Source organism: Chiloscyllium plagiosum, unplaced genomic scaffold (assembly GCF_037043375.1).
Source record: "Chiloscyllium plagiosum isolate Xiang-an unplaced genomic scaffold, Cpla_swu_hap1 HiC_scaffold_10, whole genome shotgun sequence".
Lineage (NCBI taxonomy): Eukaryota > Metazoa > Chordata > Chondrichthyes > Orectolobiformes > Hemiscylliidae > Chiloscyllium > Chiloscyllium plagiosum.
Window position 1 is genome coordinate 3,697,700 of NW_028270148.1, and position 27,023 is coordinate 3,724,722.

The 27,023-nt window shown below is 49.2% G+C and overlaps 1 protein-coding gene across 1 annotated transcript; it reads left to right on the forward strand.

Annotated features, from left to right (window-relative positions):
* Positions 1-1,247: 1,247 nt before the first annotated feature.
* LOC148148888 (uncharacterized) lies at positions 1,248-25,891 on the forward strand. The gene is made up of 2 exons (XM_087990958.1): positions 1,248-1,374; positions 24,036-25,891. The coding sequence occupies exon 2, from the start codon at positions 24,048-24,050 to the stop codon at positions 25,518-25,520; it is 1,473 nt and encodes a 490-aa protein (XP_087847084.1). The 5' UTR covers positions 1,248-1,374; positions 24,036-24,047; the 3' UTR covers positions 25,521-25,891.
* Positions 25,892-27,023: the final 1,132 nt, after the last annotated feature.

The following is a 27,023-nucleotide window of genomic DNA, read 5'->3' on the forward strand; positions in this document are numbered from 1 at the left end:
AGGAGCAGCGCTCTGAAAGCTAGTGTTTCCAATTAAACCTGTTGGACTATAACCTGGTTTTGTGTGATTTTGAACTTTGCCCACCCCAGTCCAACACCAGCTCCTCCAAATCAAAGGTCTGATAACAGCAGGGGATAAGCTGATTTTGAATCTATTTGTATGTGTATCTAAACTTTTGAATCTTCTGCCCAATGGAAGAGTATCACTTCTGTGGGAGGGGTGTTTGATTATGTTGGCAGGAAACTACAGAGACTTGTGAAGACAGGCCAGTCCATCACACAAACCAGCCGCCCATCCATTGACCCTGGCTACACTTCTCACTGCCTCGGAAAGGCAGCCAACATCATCAAAGACCCCTGCCATCCCAGTTATAATCTCTTCCAACCTCTTCCATCAGGCAGAAGATACAAAAACTGAAACATATGTACCAACAGGTTCAAGGACAGCCTCTTCCTCACTGTCATTAGATTGCTGACTGGACCTCTCAAATTTTTAATTTAATGTTGATTTGGGTCCCTGTGCACATGCTCTTAGGCGTAACATTACATTCCTTGCTATGTTTTATTATCCTAAAGCACTTTGTAAGGTATGACCAGCCTGTACTGCGTGCAAAACAAAACCTTTCACTGTATCTAGGTACGCATGACAATAATAAATCAAATCAAATAAACAACTGACTCCTTTGTTTTGCTGATGTTGATGAGAGATTGTTATCTTTACACCATGTACTGAGGGCTCAATCTCTTTCTTATAATCTGTCTCTGAGGAATGTGCAAGTTTGCAAGAAGGAAGGAGAGGATGGTCCTCGGTGAATTGTTCACTTGAAGTGCCATCACAGATGTGATGGACTGAATGGCCACCTTCTGAGCTGTGTTAGTTCTGTGCATCCCAAATCCATTAAACTCTCCAATATTTCACACACAGCCTACTTCATCAGATTACTTCCAGCAACTGGCACCAGAATGTTTTCAGAAGTTGAAAGAACAGGACACTGTAAGATTGTCAGACACAAAGAGATTGATGTGTTTGGATTCTGATCCAAAACCTGGGGAACATATTGCTCAGACTTGTCAGCAATTTCAATGGCATGTTTCTGAAGAAATAAGGTGCAGTGATTGATTGATACAGGATGATGCTTGAGCAATAAACGTTGACCTTGTTTGGCAAAGCCCACATCCCAGAACAGAACAGAAACACTGAGAGGTGACCGATAACATGTTCCCACCTCCCACGTTCCTCTCAGTAACACGGGACCTCCCTAAGACACATATAAAGGTCAGCACAGCACGGAGCCAGATCCAAACCCTTCGACTCTGACAGACTGAGAGACTGCAGACTATCCTCAGATCATCGTTCAACATCAACTGGAAACAGGTAAGCTTGGGGGCAGCTGTATTCACGAAAGAAACACAGGTTCCTGACCTCTAGAATATCATAGAATTTACAGTACAGGGGGCCATTCGATCCTGTACGAGCTCCTGAAAGAGCAACCTAGCTCTTTCCCCTCTCCAGCCTGATCTCTACAACCCTCTAACTTCACTTTCAAATATATCTCCAGCTCTCTTTTGAAACCTCCTGTGGAATCCACCTTCAACATTCCCAGATAATGCATCCCAAATCCTAACAATTCTCCAAGAAATTCTTCCTCATCTCACTCCTAGTTCTTTGAGAACATAGAACATTACAGCGCAGTACAGGTCCTTTGGCCCTCGATGTCGCACCAACCTGTGGAACCAATCTGAAGCCCATCTAACCTACACTATTCCATTTTCATCCATATGCCTATCCAATGACCATTTAAATGCCCTTAAGGTTGCGAGAATACTACCGTTGCAGGCAGTGCGTTCCATACCCCTACCACTCTCAGAGTAAAGGAACTACCTCTGACATCTGTCCTAAATCTATCATCCCTCAATTTAAAGCTATGTCCCCTCATGCTAGCCATCACAATCTGAGGAAAAAGGCTTTCAATGTCCACCCTAATCCTCTGATCATCTTATAAGTCTCAATTAAGTCACCATCAACTTTTTTCTTTTTATGAAAACTGCCTCAAGTCCCTCAGCTTTTCCTCATAAGACCACCCCTCCATACCAGGCAGCATAATGGTAAATCTCCTCTATACCCTTTCCAAAGCTTCCATGTCCTTCCTATAATGTGGTGACCAGAACTGTACACAATACTCCAAGTGCGTCCACACCAGAGTTTTGTACAGCTGTAGCATGACCTCATGGCACTGAAACCCAATCCCTCTCCCAATAAAAGCTAACACACCGTACGCCTTCTTAACATTATCAAACTGGGTGGCAACTTTCAGGAATCTATGTACATGGACACCGAGATCTCTCTGCTCATCTGTACTATCAAGAATCTTACCATTAGCCCAGTATCTGCATTCCTGTTACTCATTCCAAAGTGAATTGAATTGAATTGAATTTAGTGTAGTGAGGCACAGTGAAAGCTTTGTCTTGTGAGTAATACAGGCAATTCACAGAGTTAAGTCGCATAGATAGTAAATAATAGGGAAACAGCGGCAAAAACAAAAACACAGGTATAGGTGAATGTTAAGAGTCTGTGAGTCCATTCAGTATTCTAACAACAGGAGGGTAGAAACTGTTGTGAAACCGGCTGGTGCATGTGTTCAGGCTTCTGTACCTTCTCCCCGATGGTAGAGGTTGTAGAAAAACATTGCCAGGGTGGGATGGATCTTTGAGAATGCTGGCGGTCTTTCCTTGACACTGGGCCTGGTAGGTGGATTCTATAGATGGGAGGTTGGCCTTTGTGATTGTCTGGGCCGAGTTCACCACTCTCTGTAACCATCTCCAATCTTGAATGGTACAGTTACCATACCAGGTAGTGACACATCCAGACAGAATGCTCTCTATGATGCACCTATAAAAGTTGGTAAGGGTATTTGCCATCATGCCAAATTCCCTCAGCTGCCTGAGGAAGAAGAGACGTTGCTGGGCCTTTGCAACCAGTGCGTCCACATGAAGAGTCCAAGAAAGCTTGTTGTGGATGACCACTCCCAGGAGCTTGACACTCTCCACTCATTCCACCTGTGTGCTGTTAATGTGTAGTTGGGGCATGGGTAACATCCCGCCGAAAGTCAATAATGAGTTCTTTGGTTTTGCGGTCATTGAGAGCTAGGTTGTTCTTGGTGCACCATTTTTCCAGGTCTTCCATCCCCCTTTCTATAGTCTGTTTCATCGCCGTCTGAGATTCGACTGATTACAGTGGTGCCACCAGCGAACTTGTAAATGGCATTAGTCTGGTATTTGGCGACGCAGACATGGGTATACAGTGAGTACAGTAGGGGGCTGAATACGCACCCCTAGGGCTCCAGTGTTGAGTGTTAGTCAGGATGAAATATTGTCCCCAGTCTTTATCTCTCAGCACAGCTTTGCAGCTTATTTATATCTCTCTGTAACCTGCAACATCCTTCGTCACTATCCACAACTCTACCAACCTCAGTGTCATCCGCAAATTTACTAACCCATCCTTCTATGCTCTCAACCAGGTCATTTATAAAAATGACAAACAGCAGTGGCTCCAAAACAGATCCTTGTGGTACCCCACTTGTAACTGAACCCCAGGATAAACATTTCCCATCAACCACCACCCTCTGTTTGCTTTCAGCTAGCCAATTTCTGAGCCAAACCACCAAATCACCCTCAATCCCATGTCTCCGTATTTTCTGCAAGAGCCTACCGTGGGGAACCTTATCAACTGTTTTAGTGAAATCTGTGTACACCACATCAACTGCTTTACCCCCATCCTTCTGTTCGGTCACCATCTCAAAGAACTCAGTAAGGTTTGTGAGGCACGACCTACCCTTCACAAAACCGTGCTGACTATCCCTAATCACCTTATTCCTGTCTCTATGATCATAAATCCTGTCTCTTATAACCTTTTCCAACACTTTACCCACAACCAAAGTAAGCCTCACTGGTCTATAATTACCAGGGTTATCTCTTCTCCCCTTCTTGAACAAGGGAACAGCATTTGCTATCCTCCAGTCTACTGGCACTATTCCCATAGTCAATGATGACATAAAGATCAAAGCCAAAGGCTCAGCAATCTCCTCCCTGGCTTCCCAGAGAATCCGAGGATAAATCCCATCTGGCCCATGGGACTTATCTATTTTCACACATTCCAGAATTGCTCACACCTCCTCCTTATGAACCTCAATCCCGTCCAGTCTAGTAGCCTGTATCTCAGTATTCTCCTCGACAGCATTGTCTTTTTCCAGTGTGAATACTGATGAAAAGTATTCATTTAGCACTTCACTTATCTCCTCAGACTCCACACACAACTTCCCACTATTGTCCTTGATTGGTCCTAATCTTACTCTAGTCATTCATTTATTCCTGATATACCTTGAGAAGACCTTAGGGTTTTCCTTGATCCTATCTGCCAATGACTTCTCATGGCTCCCTCCTGGCTCTTCTTAGCTCACTCTTTAGGTCTTTCCTGGGCAACTTGTAACTCTCAAGTGCCCGATGTGAGTCTTCACATTTCACCCTAACATAAGCCTCTTCTTCCTCTTGACAAGAGATTCAACTTCCTTCGTAAACCACAGTTCCCGCACTTGACAACATCCTTCCTTCCTGACAGGTACATACTTGTCAAGGATCTGCAGTAGCTATTCCTTGAATAAGCTCCATATTTCAATTGTGCCCATCCCCTATAGTTTCCTTCCCTATCCTATGCATTCTAAATCTTGCCTAATCACCTCATAATTGCCTTTCCCTCAGCAATAACCCTCGTGCTGTGGTATATGCCTATCCCATTCCATCGCTAAAGTAAGCATAACTGAATTGTGGTCACCAAAGTGCCAAAGTGCTCACCTACCTCCAAGTCTAATACCTGGCCGGGTTCATTCCCCAGTACCAAATCTAATGTGGCCTCGCCCCTTATTGGCCTGGCTACATACTGTGTCAGGAAACCGTCCTGCACACATTGAACAAAAACTGACCTGTCCAAACTACTTGAACCATTAGTGAGTTTTGAGAAGAAATGTAGCTCAGGTTGAGGTTCTGGATGTAGGTTTGCTCACTAAGCTGGAAGGTTCATTTTCATGAAAACAAACCTTCCAGCTTAATGAGCAAACCTACATCCAGTACTCAAACTATAGTAAACCCAGACCCCCAGTCATGGGGTCTTTAACTTTGGAAAGTTAAAGACCTCGTAACAATTACCCTGTTGCTCTTGGTCCTATCGAGAATCATCTTTTGTTGATAATCTTGACATTGTGATTCTTAGTTTCTGACAGACCAACTAGTGGAAACAGAACTTTCTTCTTTACCCAGAATTGTTCATAATTTTGAACACCTCTTCCTTTTTAATAGCAACTTGGCTCAGCAATTCGACATTCCCTTCCCTGAGCTCATCCTCCACCAACTCCTCTTTTGGGAATACTGACATGCAGTATTTGTTTGGGACCTCACCTCCCTCTTCTGGCTCCACACAGAGATTCCCTCCTTTGTCCTTGAGTGGGCCAGCTCTTTCCAGAGTTACCCTTTTGTTTTTATGAATGTAATTCTGCTTGCAAATGACTTTTAATGACCCATTTTAGCCCTTCTCATTCCATGTCAATTTCTTTCCTATCGATGAGTCAATGAGACAAAGCAGCCAAGTGAATGGCCGCACCCACAAACAGCCCCTCCCCCCCCCTCACCCACCAATGCTCAGTAGCTGCAGTGAGTACTATCGACAAGATGCACGGCAGAAATTCGCCAACTTTGATTTGATTTATTGTTGTCACACGTACCTTGTTACAGTGAAAAGTTTTGTTGTGCGAGCAGTACAGGCAGATGATACCACGCAAGGATGAATAGGTCACAGGGTGCTTAGAGGGGAAAGTGAGGACTGCAGATGCTGGAGATCAGAGCTGAAAATGTGTTGCTGGACAAGCGCAGATTCCTGAAGAAGGGCTCATGCCCAAAATGTCGATTCTCCTGCTCCTTGGATGCTGCCTGACCTGCTGCGCTTTTCCAGCAACACATTTTCTGCACAGGGTGCTTAGGCAGAGCGAGGAACACAAGGTAATGCAGCACAGGGGGTGCACAACACAAGACCAACATTAGAGAGTCCGTTCATCAGTCTGAAACCGGCAGGAGGAAGCTGTTTCTGAGCCTGGACCTTCTGTCTGACAGAAGAAGGTTGGACAGGAGTGTATCCTGTGATTGGTTGGGGGGGGGAAGGGGGGGGGGATGGGACTTTGATGATGTTGCCTGCCTTTCTGCAGAAGTGAGAAGTGTACATGGAGCCCAGGATGGCAAGGCTCCTCAGACAGAACCTTCCAAACCCACAGCCACTTCCATCAAGAAGACCCAGGGCAGCAAATACATGGGAACAGTGGTCCCTCCACGATCCCCTCCAAACCATTCCCCGTCCGGACTTGGAAATATATTGTTGTTCCTTCACTGCCACTAGGTCAGAATCCTGGAATTCCCTCCTGAAATCACTGTGCAGAGGCTGATATCCTGTACTGAAGGCATCCTTTATTTATTTACATGTGCACGATATATTTTCTCTGACCAACCAGCTCAGAGCCAATCCCCGAATGAGAAGACTCTCTGAGACTTCTGTTTCTGTCAGTCAGCCAGGGCTCCCTGATTGGACAGGTTAACAGTCCCCATCAAGGATATCATAGTCAATGAGAATCCATTGGCCTGGCTCCAATCTCTACATCCCTCCGAGCCACACCCCAACTCCAGGTATTCCTCTTGTAGCTTCTTCTGGGACATTTTCACCCCAGGGTGGGTTTAGCCTGACTCTGACACAGGCAACCATGGCCTGCTGTTGCATTGAGAGAGTCTCAGGAGAGTTTCCTTCTCTCCGTCTGATGGTGATGGCCTCCATCTTGGACTCTGAGGTTTCTCGATGCTAGATGGAGAGGGAGAGCCTACAGTTTCTGACAGGCCTTGCTGGCTGTTCTGAGGGGTGTTTTGTTCCTGTCCCGTTTGTGTGGTAAAGGCTTTCAGATGATCCTCATGTTTGTTCAGGACCCTCTCACTTATCTGCACTTTGTACATCACCAGACCTGATCTCATGATGAACCTGATGATGAACCAAACAGGGCCATTACTGTGATTCCAGCACCACGCCCTGTCCCCTGAAGAAAACTCTCGTTCTTTCACTCAGATATGACACGTGGCCGGCTATGGTGTTCCTCGCAACATTTCACCCTCTGCCACCCTCTCCCACCCTCCTGCACCCTCCCACACCCTCCCCCACTCTCCTGCACCCTCCCCCACCCTTCGCCACCCTCCCGCACCCTCCCCCACCTCTGCCACCCTCCCTCACCCTCCGCCACCCTCCCCCACCCTTCTGCACCCTCCGCCACCCTCCCACACCCTCCCTCACCCTCTGCCACCCTCCCCCCACCCTACTGCACCCTCCGCCATCTTCTGCCACCCTCCCCCACCCTCTGCCACGCTTCCCAACCCTTCCCCACCCTCCGCCACCCTCCCCAACCCTCCCCCACCCTCCTGCACCCTCCCCCACCCTCCGCCACCCTCCCCAACCCTCCCCCACCCTCCCCCACAGGGTCTGGGAATATGAGTTTTAATGCCAGAACTATCCCTATATTTGTGCGAGGGGTGGTCCTGCTGGACAGTTTGGTAGCCCCTGGGACAGACAGGATATACCCGAGGTTACTACAGGAAGTGAGGGAAGAAGTTGCTGCACCTTTGGTGATGGACTTTGCATCCTCACTGTCCACTGGAGTAGTGCCAGTGATTGGAGGGTGGCAAATGGTATTCCTTTGTTCAAGAAAGGGAATAGGGATAATCCTGGGAATCACAGACCAGGCAGTCAGTCACATGTCTGTGGTGGGTAAATTATTGGAGAGGATTCTGAGAGACAGAATATATGATCATTTGGCATAGCATAGTTTGATTAGAGATAGTCAGCATGGCTTTGTGAGGGGCAGGTCATGCCTCACAAACATTAAATAATTCTTTGAGGATATAACAAATCACATTGATGAAGATAAAGCAGTGGATATGGTGTACATGTATTTTAACAAGGCATTTGATAAGATTCCCCATGGTCGGCTCATTCAAAAAGTAAAGAGGCATGGGATACAGGGAAATAGATACAGAATTCCTGACTTTTGTCAGACTTTTGTCTGAAACATCGACTTTCCTGCTCCTCGGATGCTGCTTGACCTGCTGTGCTTTTCCAGCACTACTTTAATCTTGACTGTAATCTCCAGCATCTGCAGTATCCACTTTCAGAGCTGGCTGGCCTATGGAAGACAAAGGGTGGTGGTAGATGGAAAGTATTCAGCCTGGAGCTCGGTGACCAGTGGCTCGGTCCTGGGACCTCTGCTCTTTGTGATTTTTATAAATGACTTGGATGAGGAAGTGGAAGGGTGAGTAAGTGTGTTTGCCAATGACACGATGGGTTGGTGGAGTTGTGGATAGTGTGGAGGGCTGTCGTAGGTTGCAATGGGACATTGACGGGATGCCGAGCTGGGCTGAGAAGTGGCAGGTGGAGTTCACCTGGAAAAGTATAAAGTGATTCACTTTGGAAGGTTGAATTTGAATGCAGGTTATAGGGTTAAAGGCAGTATCCTTGGCAGTGTGGAGGAACAGAGGGATCTTGGGATCTGTGTCCATCGATCCCTCAAAGCTGCCACCCAAGCTGATAGTGCTGTTAAGAAGGTGTATGGTCTATTGTTGAGAGTGTGATGCTGGAAAAGCACAGCAGATCAGGCAGCATCTGAGGAGCAGGAGAATTGATATTTCGGGCAAATGCCCTTCATCAGGAGAAGGTGTATGGTGTATTAGCTTTCATTAACAGGAGATTGAGTTTAAGAGCCGTGAGGTCATGCTGCAGCTCTATACAGCCCCTGGTTAGACCACATTGGAATATTGTATTCAGTTCTGGTTGCCTCATTATAGGAAGGATAAAGACGATCTAGAGAGGGTGCAGAGGAGATTTACCAGGATGCTGCTGGCCTGGAGGGCATGTCTTATGAAGAAAGGTTGAGGGAGTTAGGGCTTTTTTCATTGGGGCGGAGAAGGATGAGAGGTGACTTGATAGAGGTGTACAAGATGGTGAGAGGCAGAGATAGAGTGGGTAGCCAGAGAGTTTTTCCCAGGGTGGAAATGGCTGTCATGAGGGGGCATAATTTTTAAGGTGTTTGTAGGAAGGTAGAGGGGAGATATCAGAGGTAGGTTCTTTACACAGGGAGTGGTGGGTGTGAGGAATGCACTGCCAGCGGTGGGAGTAGAGTCAGAGACATTATGGAAATGTAAGCGATTGATGGACAAGCACATGGACGGCAGTAAATTGAGGGGTGTGTCGGTTAGGGTGATCTTAGAGTAGGATAAAAAGTCGGCACAACATTGTGGGCTGAAGGGCCTGTATTGTGCTGTACTGTTCTATGTTCAATGTTCTGCTTTCTATGTAACTGGAGAGTGTCTCTCTAAGCCTGCCTTCAAAGTTTGGACTGCTCTTTCCACTAGACCATTGGACGATGGCGTGGAGCTGTCTGAACATGCCAAATGCCATTCAATTTCAGGAAATGCTCAACACGCCTTTGTCTGTATTGAGTCCTGGCCTCCAGACATAACCTCTCACTGCCATCTTCATTTTGGAGACCCCCTGGGTGACCCTGGTGGAGTTCAGCCAGTATCTGGCAGTGACCTTCATTCGGAGCACTCATTCTTGCCTGCCCCCCACACCGCCCTATACTGGTTGGGTCCAGAAAGGGTTTCACTTCTGGGTGTGATGGCCCTTTTGCACCCCCTCATCGCCACCAGCTGTTTTCGTTTCGTGAGGATGGGCTCTTCCTGTGTCCAAAGTCTGATATTGTCCAGTGTGAGCAGAAAGATATCCAGAAAGATTGAACCCAGAACACATTCTTTCAGTGATGGCACCACTGGTGGTGTATCTGCCAGTGGGAGGGGACTCACAGCACCTTCATTAGCCACTTGGCTTCTTGCATGGTGTTCCAACTTGTAATTGTATGTGCTGAGAGTAACGGCCTAAGTAATGGCACAGCATTATCTGCTTTAAGTAACCCTGTGGTCCGTTGCGATGACATGTCCGTAAAGGTAATGTTGGAACTTTCTCGTGTTAAAGGTGACCGGCAAGCCTTCCTTCTCTATCCAAACATGGCTACATGCGGCATCCAGGGAGCATACACTATCAGGCATTGCTCTCTGCTGGGTCATGGGAGAGCCAATATTACCCTGGTACCAGACAGGGGAGCATTACATGTCAGCATCTCACTCTCGTTGCTATGGAAATAACCACACAGACACCGATGTCCTGATGTACACAGTACATTGGCTCTTACTAACAACTCCAAGCCAGCCCCTATGTGAGTGAGTGTGTATGTATGTGTGTGCGTGTGTGTGGGTTACTGCATGTGTGTGTATTGTGTATGTCTTTGTGAGTGGGTGTGAGTGTGTATGTGTGTGTGTGGGGGGGGGGGTGGTGTGTGTGTGGGGGGGGGTTGTGGGTGGTGTGTGCGTGAGTGAGAGAGAGAGTGTGGGGTGGGGGTGTGTGAATGTGTATGAGTATGTGAGTGTAGGGAGTAGTGTGTGCGGGGCTGTGTGTGTGTGTCTGTGTGTGAAGTGTGTATGTGAGTGTGTGTTGGGGTGGTGTGTGTGTCTGTGTGAGTGTGTGTATGGGGGGCAGTGTGTGTGTGGGTATTGGGGGGCTGTGTGTGTGTGTGTATTGGGGGGCTGTGTGTATGTGAGTGTGTGTTGGGGTGGTGTGTGTGTCTGTGTGAGTGTGTGTGTGTATGGGGGGACAGTGTGTGTGTGTGTGAGTATTGGGGAGCTGGGTATGTGTGTGTGCATGTATTGGGGGGCTGTGTGTATGTGAGTGTGTGTTGGGATGGTGTGTGTGTCTGTGTGAGTGTGTGTGTATGGGGGGCAGTGTGTGTGAGTGTATGTGTTAGGGGCTGGTGTGTGTGTGTATTTGTGTGTATGCGTCTGAGTGTGTGTGTGTGGGGGGGGGAACAGTGTGTGTGTGAGTGTGTGTATGTGTGTGTGTGTGTTGGGGTAGTGCAGTGTGTGTGTGAGTATGTGTCTGTGTGTAAGTATGTGTCTGTGGATGTGTGTGTAAGTGTGTGCGTGAGTGTGTATGAGAGTGTGTGTGTGTGTCTTTTGGGGGGCAGTGTGTGTGTATGTGAGTGTGTGTGTGAGTGTGTGTGTGTATATTGGGGGCAGTGTGTGTATTGGCGGGCAGTGTGTGTGTGTGAGTGTGTATTGGGGTGGCAGTGTGTGTGTGTCTCTGTGTGTGAGTGTGTGTCTCTGTGTGTATATTGGGGGCAGTGTGTGTGTGTGAGTATGTGTATGCGTGTGTATTGGGATGGCAGTGTGTGTGTGAGTATGTGTCTGTGGGTCTGTGTGTGGGTGTGTATGTGAGTGTGTGTGTGTGAGTGTGTGTGAGAGTGCGTGTGTGTGTCTATTGGGGGCAGTGTCTATGTGTGTGTCTGTGTATCTGTGTGTGTATTGGGGAGCTGTGTGTGTGCATTGGTGTGTGTGTGTGTGTATTGGGGGCTGTGTGTGTGTGAGTATGTGTCTGTAGGTGTGTGTGTGTGAGTATGTGTCTGTGGGTGTGTGTGTGAGTGTGTATGAGAGTGTGTGTGTATTGGGGTGGCAGTGTGTGTGTGAGTATGTGTCTCTGTGTGTGTGAGTGTGTGTCTCTGTGTGTGTGTATTAGGGGCTGTGTGTGTGTATTGGGGTGGCAGTGTGTGTGTGTGTATGTGTCTCTGTGTGTGTGAGTGTGTGTCTCTGTGTGTGTATTGGGGGCATTGTGAGTGTGTGAGTATGTGTATGTGTGTGTATTGGGGGCAGTGTGTGTGTGTGTCTGTGAGTGTGTGTGTGTATTGGGGTGGCAGTGTGTGTGTGTGTGTATGTGTCTCTGTGTGTGTGAGTGTGTGTCTCTGTGCGTGCATTGGGGGCAGTGTGTGAGTGTGTGTCTCTGTGTGTGTGTATTAGGGTCTGTGTGTGTGTATTGGGGTGGCAGTGTGTGTGTGTGTGTGTGAGTATGTGTCTCTGTGTGTGTGAGTGTGTGTCTCTGTGTGTGTATTGGGGGCATTGTGAGTGTATGTGTGTGTATTGGGGGGCAGTGTATGTGTCTGTGTGTGTGTGTGTGTATGTGTCTGTGGGTGTGTGTGTGTGAGTGTGTATGAGAGTGTGTGTGTCTATTGGGGGCAGTGTGTGTGTGTGCGTGTGAGTGTGTGTGTGTATTGGGGACAGTGTGTGTGTGTCTATTGGGGCAGTGTGTGTGTGTGTGTATGTATTGGGGGCAGTGTGTGTGTGTGAGTGTGTCTGTGTTGGGGGGCAGTGTGTGTGTGTGTGAGTGAGTCTGTGTGTGTGTATTGGGGCAGTGTGTGTGTGTATTGGGGGGCTGTGTGTGGTTGTGTGTGCGTATTGGGGTCTGTGTGTATTAGGGTCTGTGTGTGTATGTATTGGGGGCTGTGTGTGTGTGTATTGGGGGCTGTGTTTGTGTGTGTGTATTGGGTGGCTGTGTGTGTGTGCGCATGTGTGTATTGGGGACTCTGTGTGTGTATTGGGGGGCTGTGTGTGTGGGTGTGTGTGTGTGTATTGGGGGCTGTGTGTGTGTATTGGGGGGTTGTGTGTGTGGGTGGGTGTGTGTATATTGGGGACTGTGTGTGTGTATTGGTGGGTTGTGTGTGTATGTATTGGGGAGCTGTGTGTGTGTGCATTGGGGGCTGTGTTTCTGTGTGTGCGTGTATTGGCGGCTGTGTGTGTGTGCGTAGGCGTGTATTGGGCAGTGTGTGTGTGTGTGTATTGGGGGCCTGTGTTTGTGTGTGTGTGTATTGGGGTCTGTGTGTGTGTGTGTGCATTGGGCGGCTGTGTGTGTGTATTCGGGCCCTGTGTGTGTGTGTACTGGGGGACTGTGTGTGTGTGTATTGGGCAGCTGTGTGTGTGTTTATTAGGGGGCTGTGTGTATGTGTGTGTGTATTGGGGGTTGTGTGTGTGTGTGTGAGTATGTGTCTGTGTGTGTGTATTGGGGGCAGTTTGTGTGTGTGTGTGTGTGTGTATATTGGGGGCAGTGTGTGTGTATTGGGGTGGCAGTATGTGTATGTGTGAGTATGTGTCTGTGTGTGTGAGAGTGTGTGTCTCTGTGTGTGTGTATTGGGGCAGTGTGTGTGTGCGTGTATTGGGGCAGTGTGTGTGTGTGTATTGGGGTGGCAGTGTGTGTGTGTGTGAGTATGTGTCTGTGTGTGTGTATTGGGGGCAGTGTGTGTGTGTGTATGTGTGTGTGAGTATGTGTCTGCGTGTGAGCATGTGTCTGTGTGTATTGGGGGCAGTGTGTGTGTGAGTATGTGTCTGTGGGTGTGTGTGTGAGTGTGTGTGAGAGTGCATGTGTGTGTCTATTGGGGGGCAGTGAGTGTGTCTCTGCGTGTGTGTATTGGGGGGGCAGTGTGTGTGTGTGACTATATGTCTCTGTGTGTGAGAGTGTGTGTCTGTGTGTGTGTGTATTGGGCTGCTGTGTGTGTGTGTATTGTGGGGCTCTGTGTGTGTATTGGGGGCAGTGTGTGTGTGTGTATTGGGGGCAGTGTGTGTGTGTTAGGGGCTGTGTGTGTGTGTATTGGGGGCAGTGTGTGTGTGTCTATTGAGGGGCTGTGTGTGTGTATGTGTGTGTCTGTATATTGGGGGCAGTGTGTGTGTGTATTGGGGTCTGTGTGTATGTATTGGGGGCTGTGTGTGTGTATTGGGGGGCTGTGTTTGTGTGTGTGTGTATTGGATGGCTGTGTGTGTGCGTATGTGTGTATTGGGGGGCTGTGTGTGTGTATTGGGGGGCTGTGTGTGTGTATTGGGGGGCTGTGTGTGTGTGTGTATTGGAGTCTGTGTGTGTGTATTGGTGGGCTATGTGTGTGTGTGTATTGGGGGACTGGTGTGTGTGTATTGGGGGCTGTGTGTGTGTATTGGGCGGCTGTGTGTGTGTGTGTATTGGGGCAGCATGTGTGTGTGTATTGGGGGTCTGTGTGTGTGTGAGTATGTGTCTGTGTGTGTGTGAGTGTGTATGAGAGTATGTGTGTGTCTATTGGGGGCCAGTGTGTGTGTGTGAGTGTGTCTGTGAGTGTGTGTGTGAATTAGGGGGCAGTGTGTGTGCGTTTGTGTATTGGGGGGCAGTGTGTGTGAGTTTGTGTCACTGTGTGTGTGAGTGTGTGCCTGTGTGTGTATTGGGGGCACTGTGTGTGTGTGTGATTATGTGTATGTGCGTGTATTGGGGGGTAGTGTGTGTGTGAGTATGTGTCTGTGGGTGTGTGTGTGGGTGTGTGTGTATGTGTGTGACTATGTGTGAGAGTGCGTGTGTGTGTCTATTGGGGGGCAGTGAGTGTGTCTGTGTGTGTGTGTATGGGGGACTGTGTGTGTGTGTATTGGGGGCAGTGTGTGTGTGAGTATGTGTCTGTGGGTGTGTGTGTGTATTGGGCGGCTGAGTGTGTGTATTGGGGGGCTATGTGTGTGTGTATTGGGGGGTCTGTGTGTGTGTATTGGGGGCTATGTGTGTTGGGGGGCTGTGTGTGTGTGTGAGTATGTGTCTGTCGGTGAGTGTGTGTGTGTGTGAGTGTGTATGAGAGTGTGTGTGTGTCTATTGGGGCCAGTGTGTGTGCGTGTGTCTGTGAGTGTGTGTGTATTGGGGGCAGTGTGTGTGTGTGTGTGTGTGTGTGTGAGTATGTGTCTCTGTGTGTGTGTATTGAGGGCAGTGTGTGTGTGTGTGTGTGTGTGTGTGTGTGAGTATGTGTCTCTGTGTGTGTGTATTGAGGGCAGTGTGTGTGTGTGTGAGTATGTGTCTCTGTGTGTGAGTGTGTGTCTGTGTGTGTATTGGGGGCAGTGTGTGTGTGAGTATGTGTATGTGCGTGTATTGGGGGGCAGTGTGTGTGTGAGTATGTCTCCGTGGGTGTGTGTGTGTGAGAGAGTGCATGTGTGTGTATATTGGGGGGGCAGTGAGTGTGTCTGTGTGTGTATATTGGGGAAGTGTGTGTGTGTGTATTGGGGGCAGTGTGTGTGTGAGTATGTGTCTATGGGTGTGTGTGTGTGTGAGTGTGTATGAGAATGTGTGTGCGTCTATTGGGGGGACAGTTTGTGTGTGTGAGTATGTGTCTCTGTGTGTGTGAGTGTGTGTCCCTGTGTGTGTGTGTGTGTATTGGGGGGCAGTGTGTGTGTGTATTGGAGGGCTGTATGTGTGTGTGTATTGGGGGGCTGTGTGTGTGTGTGTGTGTGTGTGTGTGTTTGTGTTTGTGTTTGTGTGTGTGTGTGTATTGGTCGGCTGTGTGTGTGTATTGGTGAGCTGTGTGTATGTGTGCATGTATTGGGTGGCTGTGTGTGTGTGTATTGGGGGCTGTGTGTGAGTATTTGTGTGTGTGTGTATTGGGCGGCTGTGTGTGTGTATTGGTGTCTGTGTGTGTGTTAGGGGCTGTGTGTGTGTGCATTGGGGGCTGTGTGTGTGTATTGGGATGCTGTGTGTGTGTATTGGGGGGCTGTGTGTGTGTGTTGGGGGCTCTGTGTGTGTGTGTATATTGGGGGGCTGTGTGTGTTGGGGGCTCTGTGTGTGTGTATATTGGGGGGCTGTGTGTGAGTGTGTTGGGGGGCTGTGTGTCTGTGTATTGGTGGGCTATGTATTGGGGGGCTGTGTGTATGTGAGTGTGTGTTGGGGTGGTGTGTATGGGGGGCAGTGTGTGTGTGAGTGTATGTGTTAGGGGCTGGTGGGTGTGTTTATGTGCATGCGTGTGAGTGTCTGTGTATGGGGGGCACTGTGTGTGTGAGTGTGTGTATGTGTATGTATTGGGGGCAGTGTGTGTGTATGTATCTGTGGGTGTGAGTGTGAGTGTGTATGAGAGTGTGTGTGTCTATTGGGGGCAGTGTGTGTGTGTCTGTGAGTCTGTGTGTGTGTGTATTGGGGTGTGTGTGTGTGCATTGGGGGGCAGTGTGTGTGTGTATTGGGGGGCAGTGTGTGTGTCTGTGAGTATTTGTCTGTGTATGTGTGAGTATGTGTCTCTGTGTGTGTACTGGGGGGCAGTGTGTGTGTGTTTGTGTATTGGGGGCAGTGTGTGTGAGTATGTGTCTGTGGGTGTGTGTGTGTGAGTGTGTGTGTGAGAGTGCGTGTGTGTGTCTATTGGGCAGTGTGTGTGTGTGTGTGTGAGTGTGTCTGCGTCTGTGTGTGTATTGGGGCAGTGTGTGTGTGTATTGGGGGGCAGTGTGTGTGAGTGTGTATTGGGAGCAGTGTGGGTGTGGGTATGTGTCTGTGGGTGTGTATGTATGAGTATGTGTGTGTGTGTGAGTGTGTATGAGAGTGAGCGTGTGTCTATTGGGGGCAGTGTGTGTGTGTGTGAGTGTGTCTGTGAGTGTGTGTGTATTGGGTTGGCTGTGTGTGTGTGTGTGAGTATGTGTCTCTGTTTGTGTGTCTCTGTGTGTGTGTATTGGGGGACAGTGTGTGTGTGTGAGTATGTGTATGTGTGTGTGTATTGGGGGGCAGTGTGTGTGTGAGTATGTGTCTGTGTGTGTGAGAGTGTGTATGAGAGTGTGTGTGTCTATTGGGAGGGCAGTATGTGTGTGTGTGAGTGTGTCTGTGTGTATTGGGGTGGCAGTGTGTGTGAGTATGTGTCTCTGCGTGTGTGAGTGTGTGTGTATTGGGGGCAGTGTGTGTGTGTGCGTGTGTGTGTATGTATTGGGGTGGTAGTGTGTGTGTGAATATGTGTCTCTGTTTGTGTGTGTGTATGCATTGGGGGCAGTGTGTGTCTGTATGTGTGAGTATGTGTATGTGTGTGTGTATTGGGGGGCAGTGTGTGTGTGAGTATGTGTCTGTGTGTGTGTGTATGTGTCTGTGGGTGTGTGTGTGTGAGTGTGTATGAGAGTGTGTGTGTCTATTGGGGGCAGTGTGTGTGTGTGCGTGTGAGTGTGTGTGTGTATTGGGGACAGTGTGTGTGTGTGTATTGGCCAGTATGTGTGTGTGCATTGGGGGGCTGTATGTGTGTGTATGTATTGGGGGCTGTGTGTGTGTGTGCGTGTATTGGGCGGCTGTGTGTGTGTGTGAGAGTGTGTGTGTGTATTGGGGCAGTGTGTGTGTGTGTATTGGCCAGTATGTGTGTGTGCATTGGGGGGCTGTATGTGTGTGTATGTATTGGGGGCTGTGTGTGTGTGTGCGTGTGTGTGTGTATTGGGCGGCTGTGTGTGTATTGGGAAGATGTGTTTGTGTGTATGTGTATTGGGATGCTGTGTGTGTGTGTATTGGGCGGCTGTATGTGTGTATTGGGGGGATGTGTGTGTGTGTGTTTGGGGTCTGTGTGTGTATTGGGGGTCTGTGTGTGTATATTGGGGGGCTGTGTGTGTGTATTGGGGAGCTGTGTGTGTATTGGGGGTCTGTGTGTGTGTATTGGGGCTGTTTGTGTGTGTTTATTGGGGGGATGTGTATGTGTGTGTGTATATTGGGGGGCTGTGTGTGTGTGTGTATTGGTGGGCTGTGTGAATGAGTATTGGGGGGCTGTGTGTGTGTGTGTATTAGGGGGCTATGTGTGTGTGAGTATGTGTCTGTGGGTGTGTGTATTTGAGTATGTGTCTGTGTGTGTGCGTGAGTGTGTATGAGAGTGAGTGTGTGTCTATTGGGGGGCAGTGTGTGTGTGTGAGTGTGTCTGAGTGTATGTGTGTGTGTGTATTGGGTTGGCAGTGTGAGTGTGTGAGTGTGTGTCTGTGTGTGTGTATTGGGCGGGCAGTGTGTGTGCGTGTGTGTGTATGTATTGGGGTGGTAGTGTGTGTGTGAATATGTGTCTCTGTTTGTGTGTGTGTATGCATTGGGGGCAGTGTGTGTCTGTATGTGTGAGTATGTGTATGTGTGTGTGTATTGGGGGGCAGTGTGTGTGTGAGTATGTGTCTGTGTGTGTGTGTATGTGTCTGTGGGTGTGTGTGTGTGAGTGTGTATGAGAGTGTGTGTGTCTATTGGGGGCAGTGTGTGTGTGTGCGTGTGAGTGTGTGTGTGTATTGGGGACAGTGTGTGTGTGTGTATTGGCCAGTATGTGTGTGTGCATTGGGGGGCTGTATGTGTGTGTATGTATTGGGGGCTGTGTGTGTGTGTGCGTGTATTGGGCGGCTGTGTGTGTGTGTGAGAGTGTGTGTGTGTATTGGGGCAGTGTGTGTGTGTGTATTGGCCAGTATGTGTGTGTGCATTGGGGGGCTGTATGTGTGTGTATGTATTGGGGGCTGTGTGTGTGTGCGTGTGTGTGTGTATTGGGCGGCTGTGTGTGTATTGGGAAGATGTGTTTGTGTGTATGTGTATTGGGATGCTGTGTGTGTGTGTATTGGGCGGCTGTATGTGTGTATTGGGGGGATGTGTGTGTGTGTGTTTGGGGTCTGTGTGTGTATTGGGGGTCTGTGTGTGTATATTGGGGGGCTGTGTGTGTGTATTGGGGAGCTGTGTGTGTATTGGGGGTCTGTGTGTGTGTATTGGGGCTGTTTGTGTGTGTTTATTGGGGGGATGTGTATGTGTGTGTGTATATTGGGGGGCTGTGTGTGTGTGTGTATTGGTGGGCTGTGTGAATGAGTATTGGGGGGCTGTGTGTGTGTGTGTATTAGGGGGCTATGTGTGTGTGAGTATGTGTCTGTGGGTGTGTGTATTTGAGTATGTGTCTGTGTGTGTGCGTGAGTGTGTATGAGAGTGAGTGTGTGTCTATTGGGGGGCAGTGTGTGTGTGTGAGTGTGTCTGAGTGTATGTGTGTGTGTGTATTGGGTTGGCAGTGTGAGTGTGTGAGTGTGTGTCTGTGTGTGTGTATTGGGCGGGCAGTGTGTGTGTGTGTGAGTATGTGTCTCTGTGTGTGTGTGTCTCTGTGTGTGTATTGGGGGGCAGTGTGTGTGCGAGTATGTGTATGTGTGTGTGTATTGGGGGCAGTGTGTGAGTATGTGTCTCTGGGTGTGTGTGTGAGTGAGTGTGTATGAGAGTGTGTGTGTGTCTATTGGGGGGGCAGTGTGTGTGTGAGTGTGTCTGTGAGTGTGTGTGTGTATTGGGGTGGCAGTGTGTGTGTGTATGTGTCTCTGTATGTGTGAGTGTGTGTCTCTGTGTGTATTGGGGGCAGTGTGTGTGTGTGTGTATTGGGGTGGCAGTGTGTGTGTATGTGTCTTTGTGTGTGAGTGTGTGTCTTTGTGTGTGTATTGGGGGCAGTGTGTGTGTGTGTGTGTGTGAGTATGTGTGTGTGTGTGTCTATTGGAGGGCAGTGTGTGTATGTGTGAGTGTGTCTGTGGGTGTGTGTGTATGTGTGTGTGTATTGGGGGTAGTGTGTGAGTATGTGTCTCTGGATGGGTGTGTGTGAGTGAGTGTGTATGAGAGTGTGTGTGTGCCTATTGGGGTGGGCAGTGTGTATGTGAGTGTGTCTGTGAGTGTGTGTGTGTATTGGGGAGCTGTGTGTGTGTGTGGGTGTGAGTGTGTGTGTACTGGGGGCAGTGTGTGTGTGTCTATTGGGGGGGGCAGTGTGTGTGTGTGTATTGGGGGGCTGAGTGTGTGTGTGTATTGGGTGCCAGTGTGTGTGTGTGTATTGGGGGGCAGTGTGTGTCTATTGGGGGGGCAGTATGTGTGTGTGTGTATTGGAGGGCTGAGTGTGTGTGTGTATTGGGGAGCATTGTGCGTGTATGTGTATTGGGGGGCAGTGTGTGTGTGTGTGTGTGTGTATTGGGGGGCTGTGTGTGAGTGTGTGTGTACTGGGGGCAGTGTGTGTGTGTGGGTGTGTGTGTATTGGGGGGGCAGTGTGTGTGTGTGAGTATGTGTCTCTGTGTGTGTGTATGAGTATGTGACACAGTAGCCAGGAAACCACCATGTGACCATTGAGTCTTCTGTTTATCCAGTATTTTTTTAATTGACCTGTTCCGGGAACAGGTGGGACTTGAAGCCAGGCCTCTTAGTCCAGGGATAGGGACACTATACATTGGGGAGACAGGCCACCTACTTGCGGAACATTTCAAAGAACACCTCTGGGACACCCGCACCAACCAACCCAACCGCCCCGTGGCTGAACACTTTAACTCCCCCTCTTACTCTGCCAAGGACATGCAGGTCCTTGGACTCCTCCATCACCAGACCATAGCAACACAACGCCTGGAGGAAGAGCGCCTCATCTTCCGCCTAAGAACCCTCCAGCCACAAGGGATGAATGCGGATTTCTCCAGCTTCCTCACTTCCCCTCCCCCCACCTTTTCTCAGTCCCAACCCTCAGACTCAGCACCGCCTTCTTGACCTGCAATCTTCTTCCCAACCTCTCCGCCCCCACCCCCTCTCTGGCCTATCACCCTCACCCTCACCTCCTTCCACTTATCATATTCCCAACACCCCTCCCCCAAGTTCCTCCCCCCTACTTTTTATCTTAACCTGCTTGGCACACCCTCCTGAAGAAGGGCTTATGCCCGAAACGTCGATTCTCCTGTTCCCTGGATGCTGCCTGACCTGCTGCGCTTTTCCAGCAACACATTTTTAAGCTCTGATCTCAGCATCTGCAGTCCTCATTCTCTCCATAGGGACACTACCACTGAGCCACAACAGCGACCCAACTTCGGTTTCTTTTTTTTAATTGTTTAAAATTTAATTAATCAATATAGTTGATAAACAGTTACCATTAACAGCTGTTTACAGAGAAACAGCAATTTACACACCCTCAAAGCCAGGCCCCTAAGCTTACCGTTCAACCCGTTTTCAGGGAAATGAGGACAAACCTCAAATCCCACTTTTGGTCATCACAAAACAGTAACAGAAACGGAAAAGACAGTTCAATTAGATAAAGAAACAGTGCATAAAATATAGAAACCCCCAGCAACCCAGTAAGCCTCCCGCCCCTCCCACCTTCCGGACACTCTAAGATAGCCCACCCCCATGCCCCTCCCGTCTCTCGGCCCACCCCATGTCCCTTCCAGCTCTCAGCCACATGCCCCTTCTGGCTCCAACTCCTGGTTCTTTTTTTTTGTTCCTTTATTTAACCCCCACACTCCCGCCTAACCGCGGTAGTGCTTATTATTTCCCCCAGCACCCCGGCTGTGTGTGTGTGCAGGTGTGAGACACAGTGGGAGACACAAGGTGTACGAATCTTTATTCAATTTCCACCACCAGGAAGATAGGAAAGCACCCGAGTGGCCAGTGACAAGCAGTGCCTTCCACAAAGGGCAATGCTGTGTGATCAAACAGTGAAGGGGAGGGCAGGGATTAAATCAAAATAGAGTTGGAGGGAGAAATAATGCACTCCACTCCCTGCGGCGCCCACCTCTCCAGGGTGTTGGTCGACACCGCGTGCTCCTTCTCCAAGGACACCCGGGCTCTAACCGCGGAAGAGGGGCAGGCAGTCGGCCCTAATTACCGTCTCCACGGCCCGCTGCCTGGACCTGTTAATGGCCAGTTTGGCCAGGCCCAGGGGCAGACAACTCCTGGTTCTATCTGTCAGCCAGGGCTCCCTGATTGACACAGGGTAACTGCACCAATCAGAGATCTCAGAGCCAATAAGATCCACCTGGCCCGGGTTCTAATCACCAAATCCCCCAAATGCATTGTGGGTTAACCTACAGCATGTGGCCTGTTGCAGTTTATGGAGGCAGATCACTACAATCCTGTCTCAGGGCAACTAGGGATGGGCAGTAAATACTGGCCCAGTCAGTGACACCTACAGCCTGAGTGAATATAGAGAGTGTGATTCGAGCAGAGGCTGTTATCGGAGATTGAATCGAGGTGTTCAGTCTGGGTTGCCTTTGATGGTGTAAATAAGGTAAAAGGGTTTCCATTGGCTGCAGGGTCAGTGCCGTATCAATATAGATTGAAGGTAAATGAAGCAGACATGACCCTGTGGGGGAAAGCTTACCCAGGGATCTGTTGTGATCTGGAACATTCTGCCTGAAAAGGGCAGTGAGATTTGTAAACAGAATTGGGTAAATATTGGTTCGGGAAAGTTTGCAATGCAATGTGGATTGACCAGGGGACTGGCACGATATGGGCAGCACATCTTCAGAGGTAATGCCATGTCACACCTCACTGAGACTGGACAGTGGAAATTGAACTCTGCTATTCCTGGGACTGTGCACAAAGTTAGAGCACTATCAAACTATCAAATCCCCCAATTCACTCTTTCCAGTTAAACAGAAACCATGGACCAGGTTTGCTACTGATTACATGTGAATAGATTCTAACCACAGGTAACCAACTATGGATTCTCAGTGTGTAACTCCGTGAATTAAAACTCCAACCACTGTAGACACCCAGCCCCACACACACTCACACACACACACACTCACACACACACACTCACACACACACTCTCAGAGACACACATACGCTCACACACATACTCACACACACACTCACACACACACACACTCACACACACACACATACACACACAGAGACACACACACTCTCAGAGACACACATACGCTCACACACACACTCACACACACTCACACAGAGACACAAACACTCACACGGAGACACACACACGCAGTGACACACACACACTCACAGAGACACACACACGCAGTGACACACACACACACTCACAGAGACACACACACTCTCACACACACACCCTCACACACACACACTCTCACACACACACACCCTCACACACACCAACACACACTCACACCCACACACCCACTCACACATACACACACACCTACACACACACTCACACATACACACAGAACACACACACAGACACACACACACATACACACACACACACACTCTCTCACACACACACATACACTCTCACACCCACACACACAGACACACTCACACCCTCACACTTACACACACACATTCACACACTCACAGCCACCCACACACACACACTCACACTCACACCCACACACCCACATATACACACACACAGAGACACACACACACACTCACACAGAGAGACACATACACACACAGACACACACACACACACACACTCACACAGAGACACACACACGCAGTGACACACACACACACTCACACAGAGACACACACACTCACACAGAGACACACACACAGAGACACACACACTCTCACACAGAGACACACACACTCTTACACACACACACTCACACAGAGACACACCCACTCACACAGAGACACACATACAGAGACACACACACTCTCACACAGAGACACACACACTGTCTCACACACACCCACACCCACTCACACCCACACAGACACACACACCCACTCACACACATACACACACACACACACACATACACACAGAACACACACACACAGACACACACACACACACGCATACACACACACACTCTCACACCCACACACACACTCACACACACACACCCTCACACACTCACACCCACCCACACACACACTCACACTCACACCCACACACCCACATATACACTCACACAGAGACACACAAGACACGCACACACACACACACACACACAAAGAGAGAGGCACAAACAGCCCAAAATAAAATGGTGTCATTGATGAAGGAGGAAAAGCTGAGAGAGTAGCCTATTGGCTCCAGACCACAGGGTTCACTCTGAGGATCGATTCCTTGCACGAATGTTTTGTTTCTCAGTCTCCTTTCTCCAGGTATGTGACAGTTCTTCACGGGAGGCACAGAGTGACTGCTGTGTGAACTACAAAGTCTCTGAGGAACCAAGGTTCAAGGCCGCTGCTTCCAGCAAGTGATAAGTGAACAGAAACTAGCTTTCCCCAGGCTTTTAACTCCAGACAGACTCACTGCCCACCCCTCGGCCACTGACCCGCAACTCCCCAATCCCCGACTCCCCTCTTCCCCCACCCCACCCCACCCCCACCCTGGCCTGGCTCTGAATGTTTCTGCCAGCATTGCTCATGACCACAAGCTGCTCAGCTCCCCAGGGGGAACACCGATGCAATGGGCAGAAGGGTCTCTGTGTTGTACGATTCTATTAATAGATTAAGTGTCAGGACGTTAAGGTAAAAATCTGGCCTTTGTGTGTAATCTTGGTCACAATGTCAATCCTATCACGACAGGAAGAGGATAACCAGTGACATGTGTTTGCTCCTCATTGTGCCCTTCCTCACCGCAGGCAATATCAGCGATGTCAGGCAGACAATCCCAACTCCCAGCTGAAAAGCAAATTTCTAACTGCTTTGGCCTGATGGTGCAGTCCCACGTTAATGTGGAGAATTTCCTGTTACCAACGATTGCATCCGTCACCGTTTTAAGTGACCTTGTGCGACAGGTCAGAAAAATAAACGATGTTGAACTGAAGCGAAGCAGTCCAGACAAGAAATCCTTGTTTCCAAAGCCAGAGTCATTCAAGAGCTGCCTGATGAAGATTTGCAATGAAACCATAAACTCACTTGATGCGACCAGCAATAACCTGCGTAACATCCAGAGGACGTGTAACCAACTGAAGGGGAGTCTTCAAGCAGAACCCTCCACCAAGCAGCAGGCCAGAGTTCAGGCCTGTGTAAATCAGTGCAAGGAAAACGCAACTTCAGTGGAACAGAAACTCTCCGAGCTGAGTAGTCTTTACAATGAGCTGTGGGAAATGTGTGAAGCTTCCCAGATTGCCAGCCAGGATCAAATGGAAAAAATGAGGGAACTCCTGGAAAAAGCCAGAGAAAGGAAGGAGGCAATAGAGAAAGAGAAGGTTGATTTGGATAATAAATGGAGTGAGGTTTCCCAAAGGCATGAGGAATACCTCAATCAATACAATGATGTGAGCTCCAGTGCTCACGTTGATGAGTTTTGTGAGCAAGGACTGAAGAAGATGATTGAGATGATCCCAGGAATTATGGATTTGTTGAGCAATCTGAGCAGCCCATTGCAGCTTGGAGTGATGCTGGGGAAAGGGTTAATGTTCCTCATAACGCTGATTGCTGATCTCAAAAATAAAGATGCCTCAGAATCCAACTTGGAAATTAGGAAGTTCCTCAGCGAGGTTCGAGAACAAGCAGAACTGAAGATCAAGCAAGTCCAAGCTGAGCTGGAGAACTCACAAAACAAGTACAAAGCCTGTTATGAAGAGATGAAACGTTTGGATGACAAGAGTGAGCAACTATCGACAGAGATACAGGACACTCAGACCCAGGAGGAGTCTGTCAAGACCAATCTCCAGCTGATGGTTGGAGGACTGAAGGTACTCGGGAAGATACAATCCAACTGGGCAGACATGATCACATTCATTCAATTTGTCCCCAAGTTAACTGAAAGTTTCCTGAGCACATTTACAAAGTTTGGTGCTGGGGGTGAAGCAGTCTCACAGCGTGCTCCAGAGATTTTAGCCAGCAATCAGATCCAGGTGTCCCAGGCAGTCAGTATCTCGGACAGCGTGAAGGCCCTGTCTGAAACCTACGTGCAGATTTATCAGGATCACCTTCAACAACCACTGGGTGAGCTGAGCTCATTGCTGGGTGGACAGGGCTCAGACGACACGTTTAAGGAGATTCAGAGAAAATGTGAAGCAGCAAAACAGGCAGCACGTGAAAAAGTCACTCAGAATCAAGAGGTGTTTACCAAGAATGGAGCAGAAGCTATTAAAAAACTCCCTGATTTGCTGAAATAAGGAAATCAAACAAAGAAATGTGCTGATTGCTGATCTACTGCCTCAATGACACTTTCCTGCTTGCACCAAAATCCCCAGATTCACTGAGACACTAAGATTCTAACTGAATCCTCCTTCTGAAATCAGCTCAATGAGGGCACATCACAAACCCCATTAGAGAGGAATCGAAGCGTCACGACTCTCCGAGTGAAGATAATTCATCTTATCTTGGTATGAACTGACTACACACCTCACCAGCTCCCTCCTCGTAACAATGTGGATGGAATTGTTTCAAAATTCAAATTTGTACTGTTGGTCTCGAGCACGTCACTCCTGCAATTCATTACTATCTTCAGTTTACAGTGATCACCCTTTCCCAGAGAAACGTTTAATGTGAGACAACACACTGACCCTCCCTCACTGTGATGATGTCACACTGACCCCCCCCCTCACTGTGAGATGGTGTCACACTGACCCCCCCCCTCACTGTGAGATGGTGTCTCACTGACCCTCCCTCACTGTGAGATGGTGTCAGACTGACCCCCCCCTCACTGTGAGATGGTGTCACCTAGACCCTCCCTCACTGTGAGATGGTGTTACACTGACCCTCCCTCACTGTGAGATGGTGTCACACTGACCCCCCCTCACTGTGAGATGGTGTCACACTGACCCTCCGTCACTGTGAGATGGTGTCACACTGACCCTCCCTCACTGTGAGATGGTGTCACACTGACCCCGCCTCACTGTGAGATGGTGTCACACTGACCCTCCCTCACTGTGAGATGATGTCACACTGACCCTCTCTCACTGTGAGATGGTGTCACACTGACCCTCCCTCACTGTGAGATGATGTCTCACTGATCCTCCCTCACTGTGAGATGGTGTCACACTGACCCTCCCTCACTGTGAGATGGTGTCACACTGAACCTCCCTCACTGTGAGATGGTGTCACACTGACCCCTCCCTCACTGTGAGATGGTGTCACACTGACCCTCCCTCACTGTGAGATGATGTCACACTGACCCTCCCTCACTGTGAGATGGTGTCACACTGACCCTCCCTCAATGTGATGATGGTGTCACACTGACCCTCCCTCACTGTGATGATGTCACACTGACCCTCCCTCACTGTGAGATGGTGTCACACTGACCCTCCCTCACTGTGAGATGATGTCACACTGACCCTCCCTCACTGTGAGATGGTGTCACACTGACCCCCCCTCACTGTGAGATGGTGTCACACTGACCCTCCCTCACTGTGAGATGGTGTCACACTGACCCCTCCCTCACTGTGAGATGGTGTCACACTGACCCTCCCTCACTGTGAGATGATGTCACACTGACCCTCCCTCACTGTGAGATGGTGTCACACTGACCCTCCCTCAATGTGATGATGGTGTCACACTGACCCTCCCTCACTGTGATGATGTCACACTGACCCTCCCTCACTGTGAGATGGTGTCACACTGACCCTCCCTCGCTGTGAGATGGTGTCACAGTGACCCTCCCTCACTGTGAGATGATG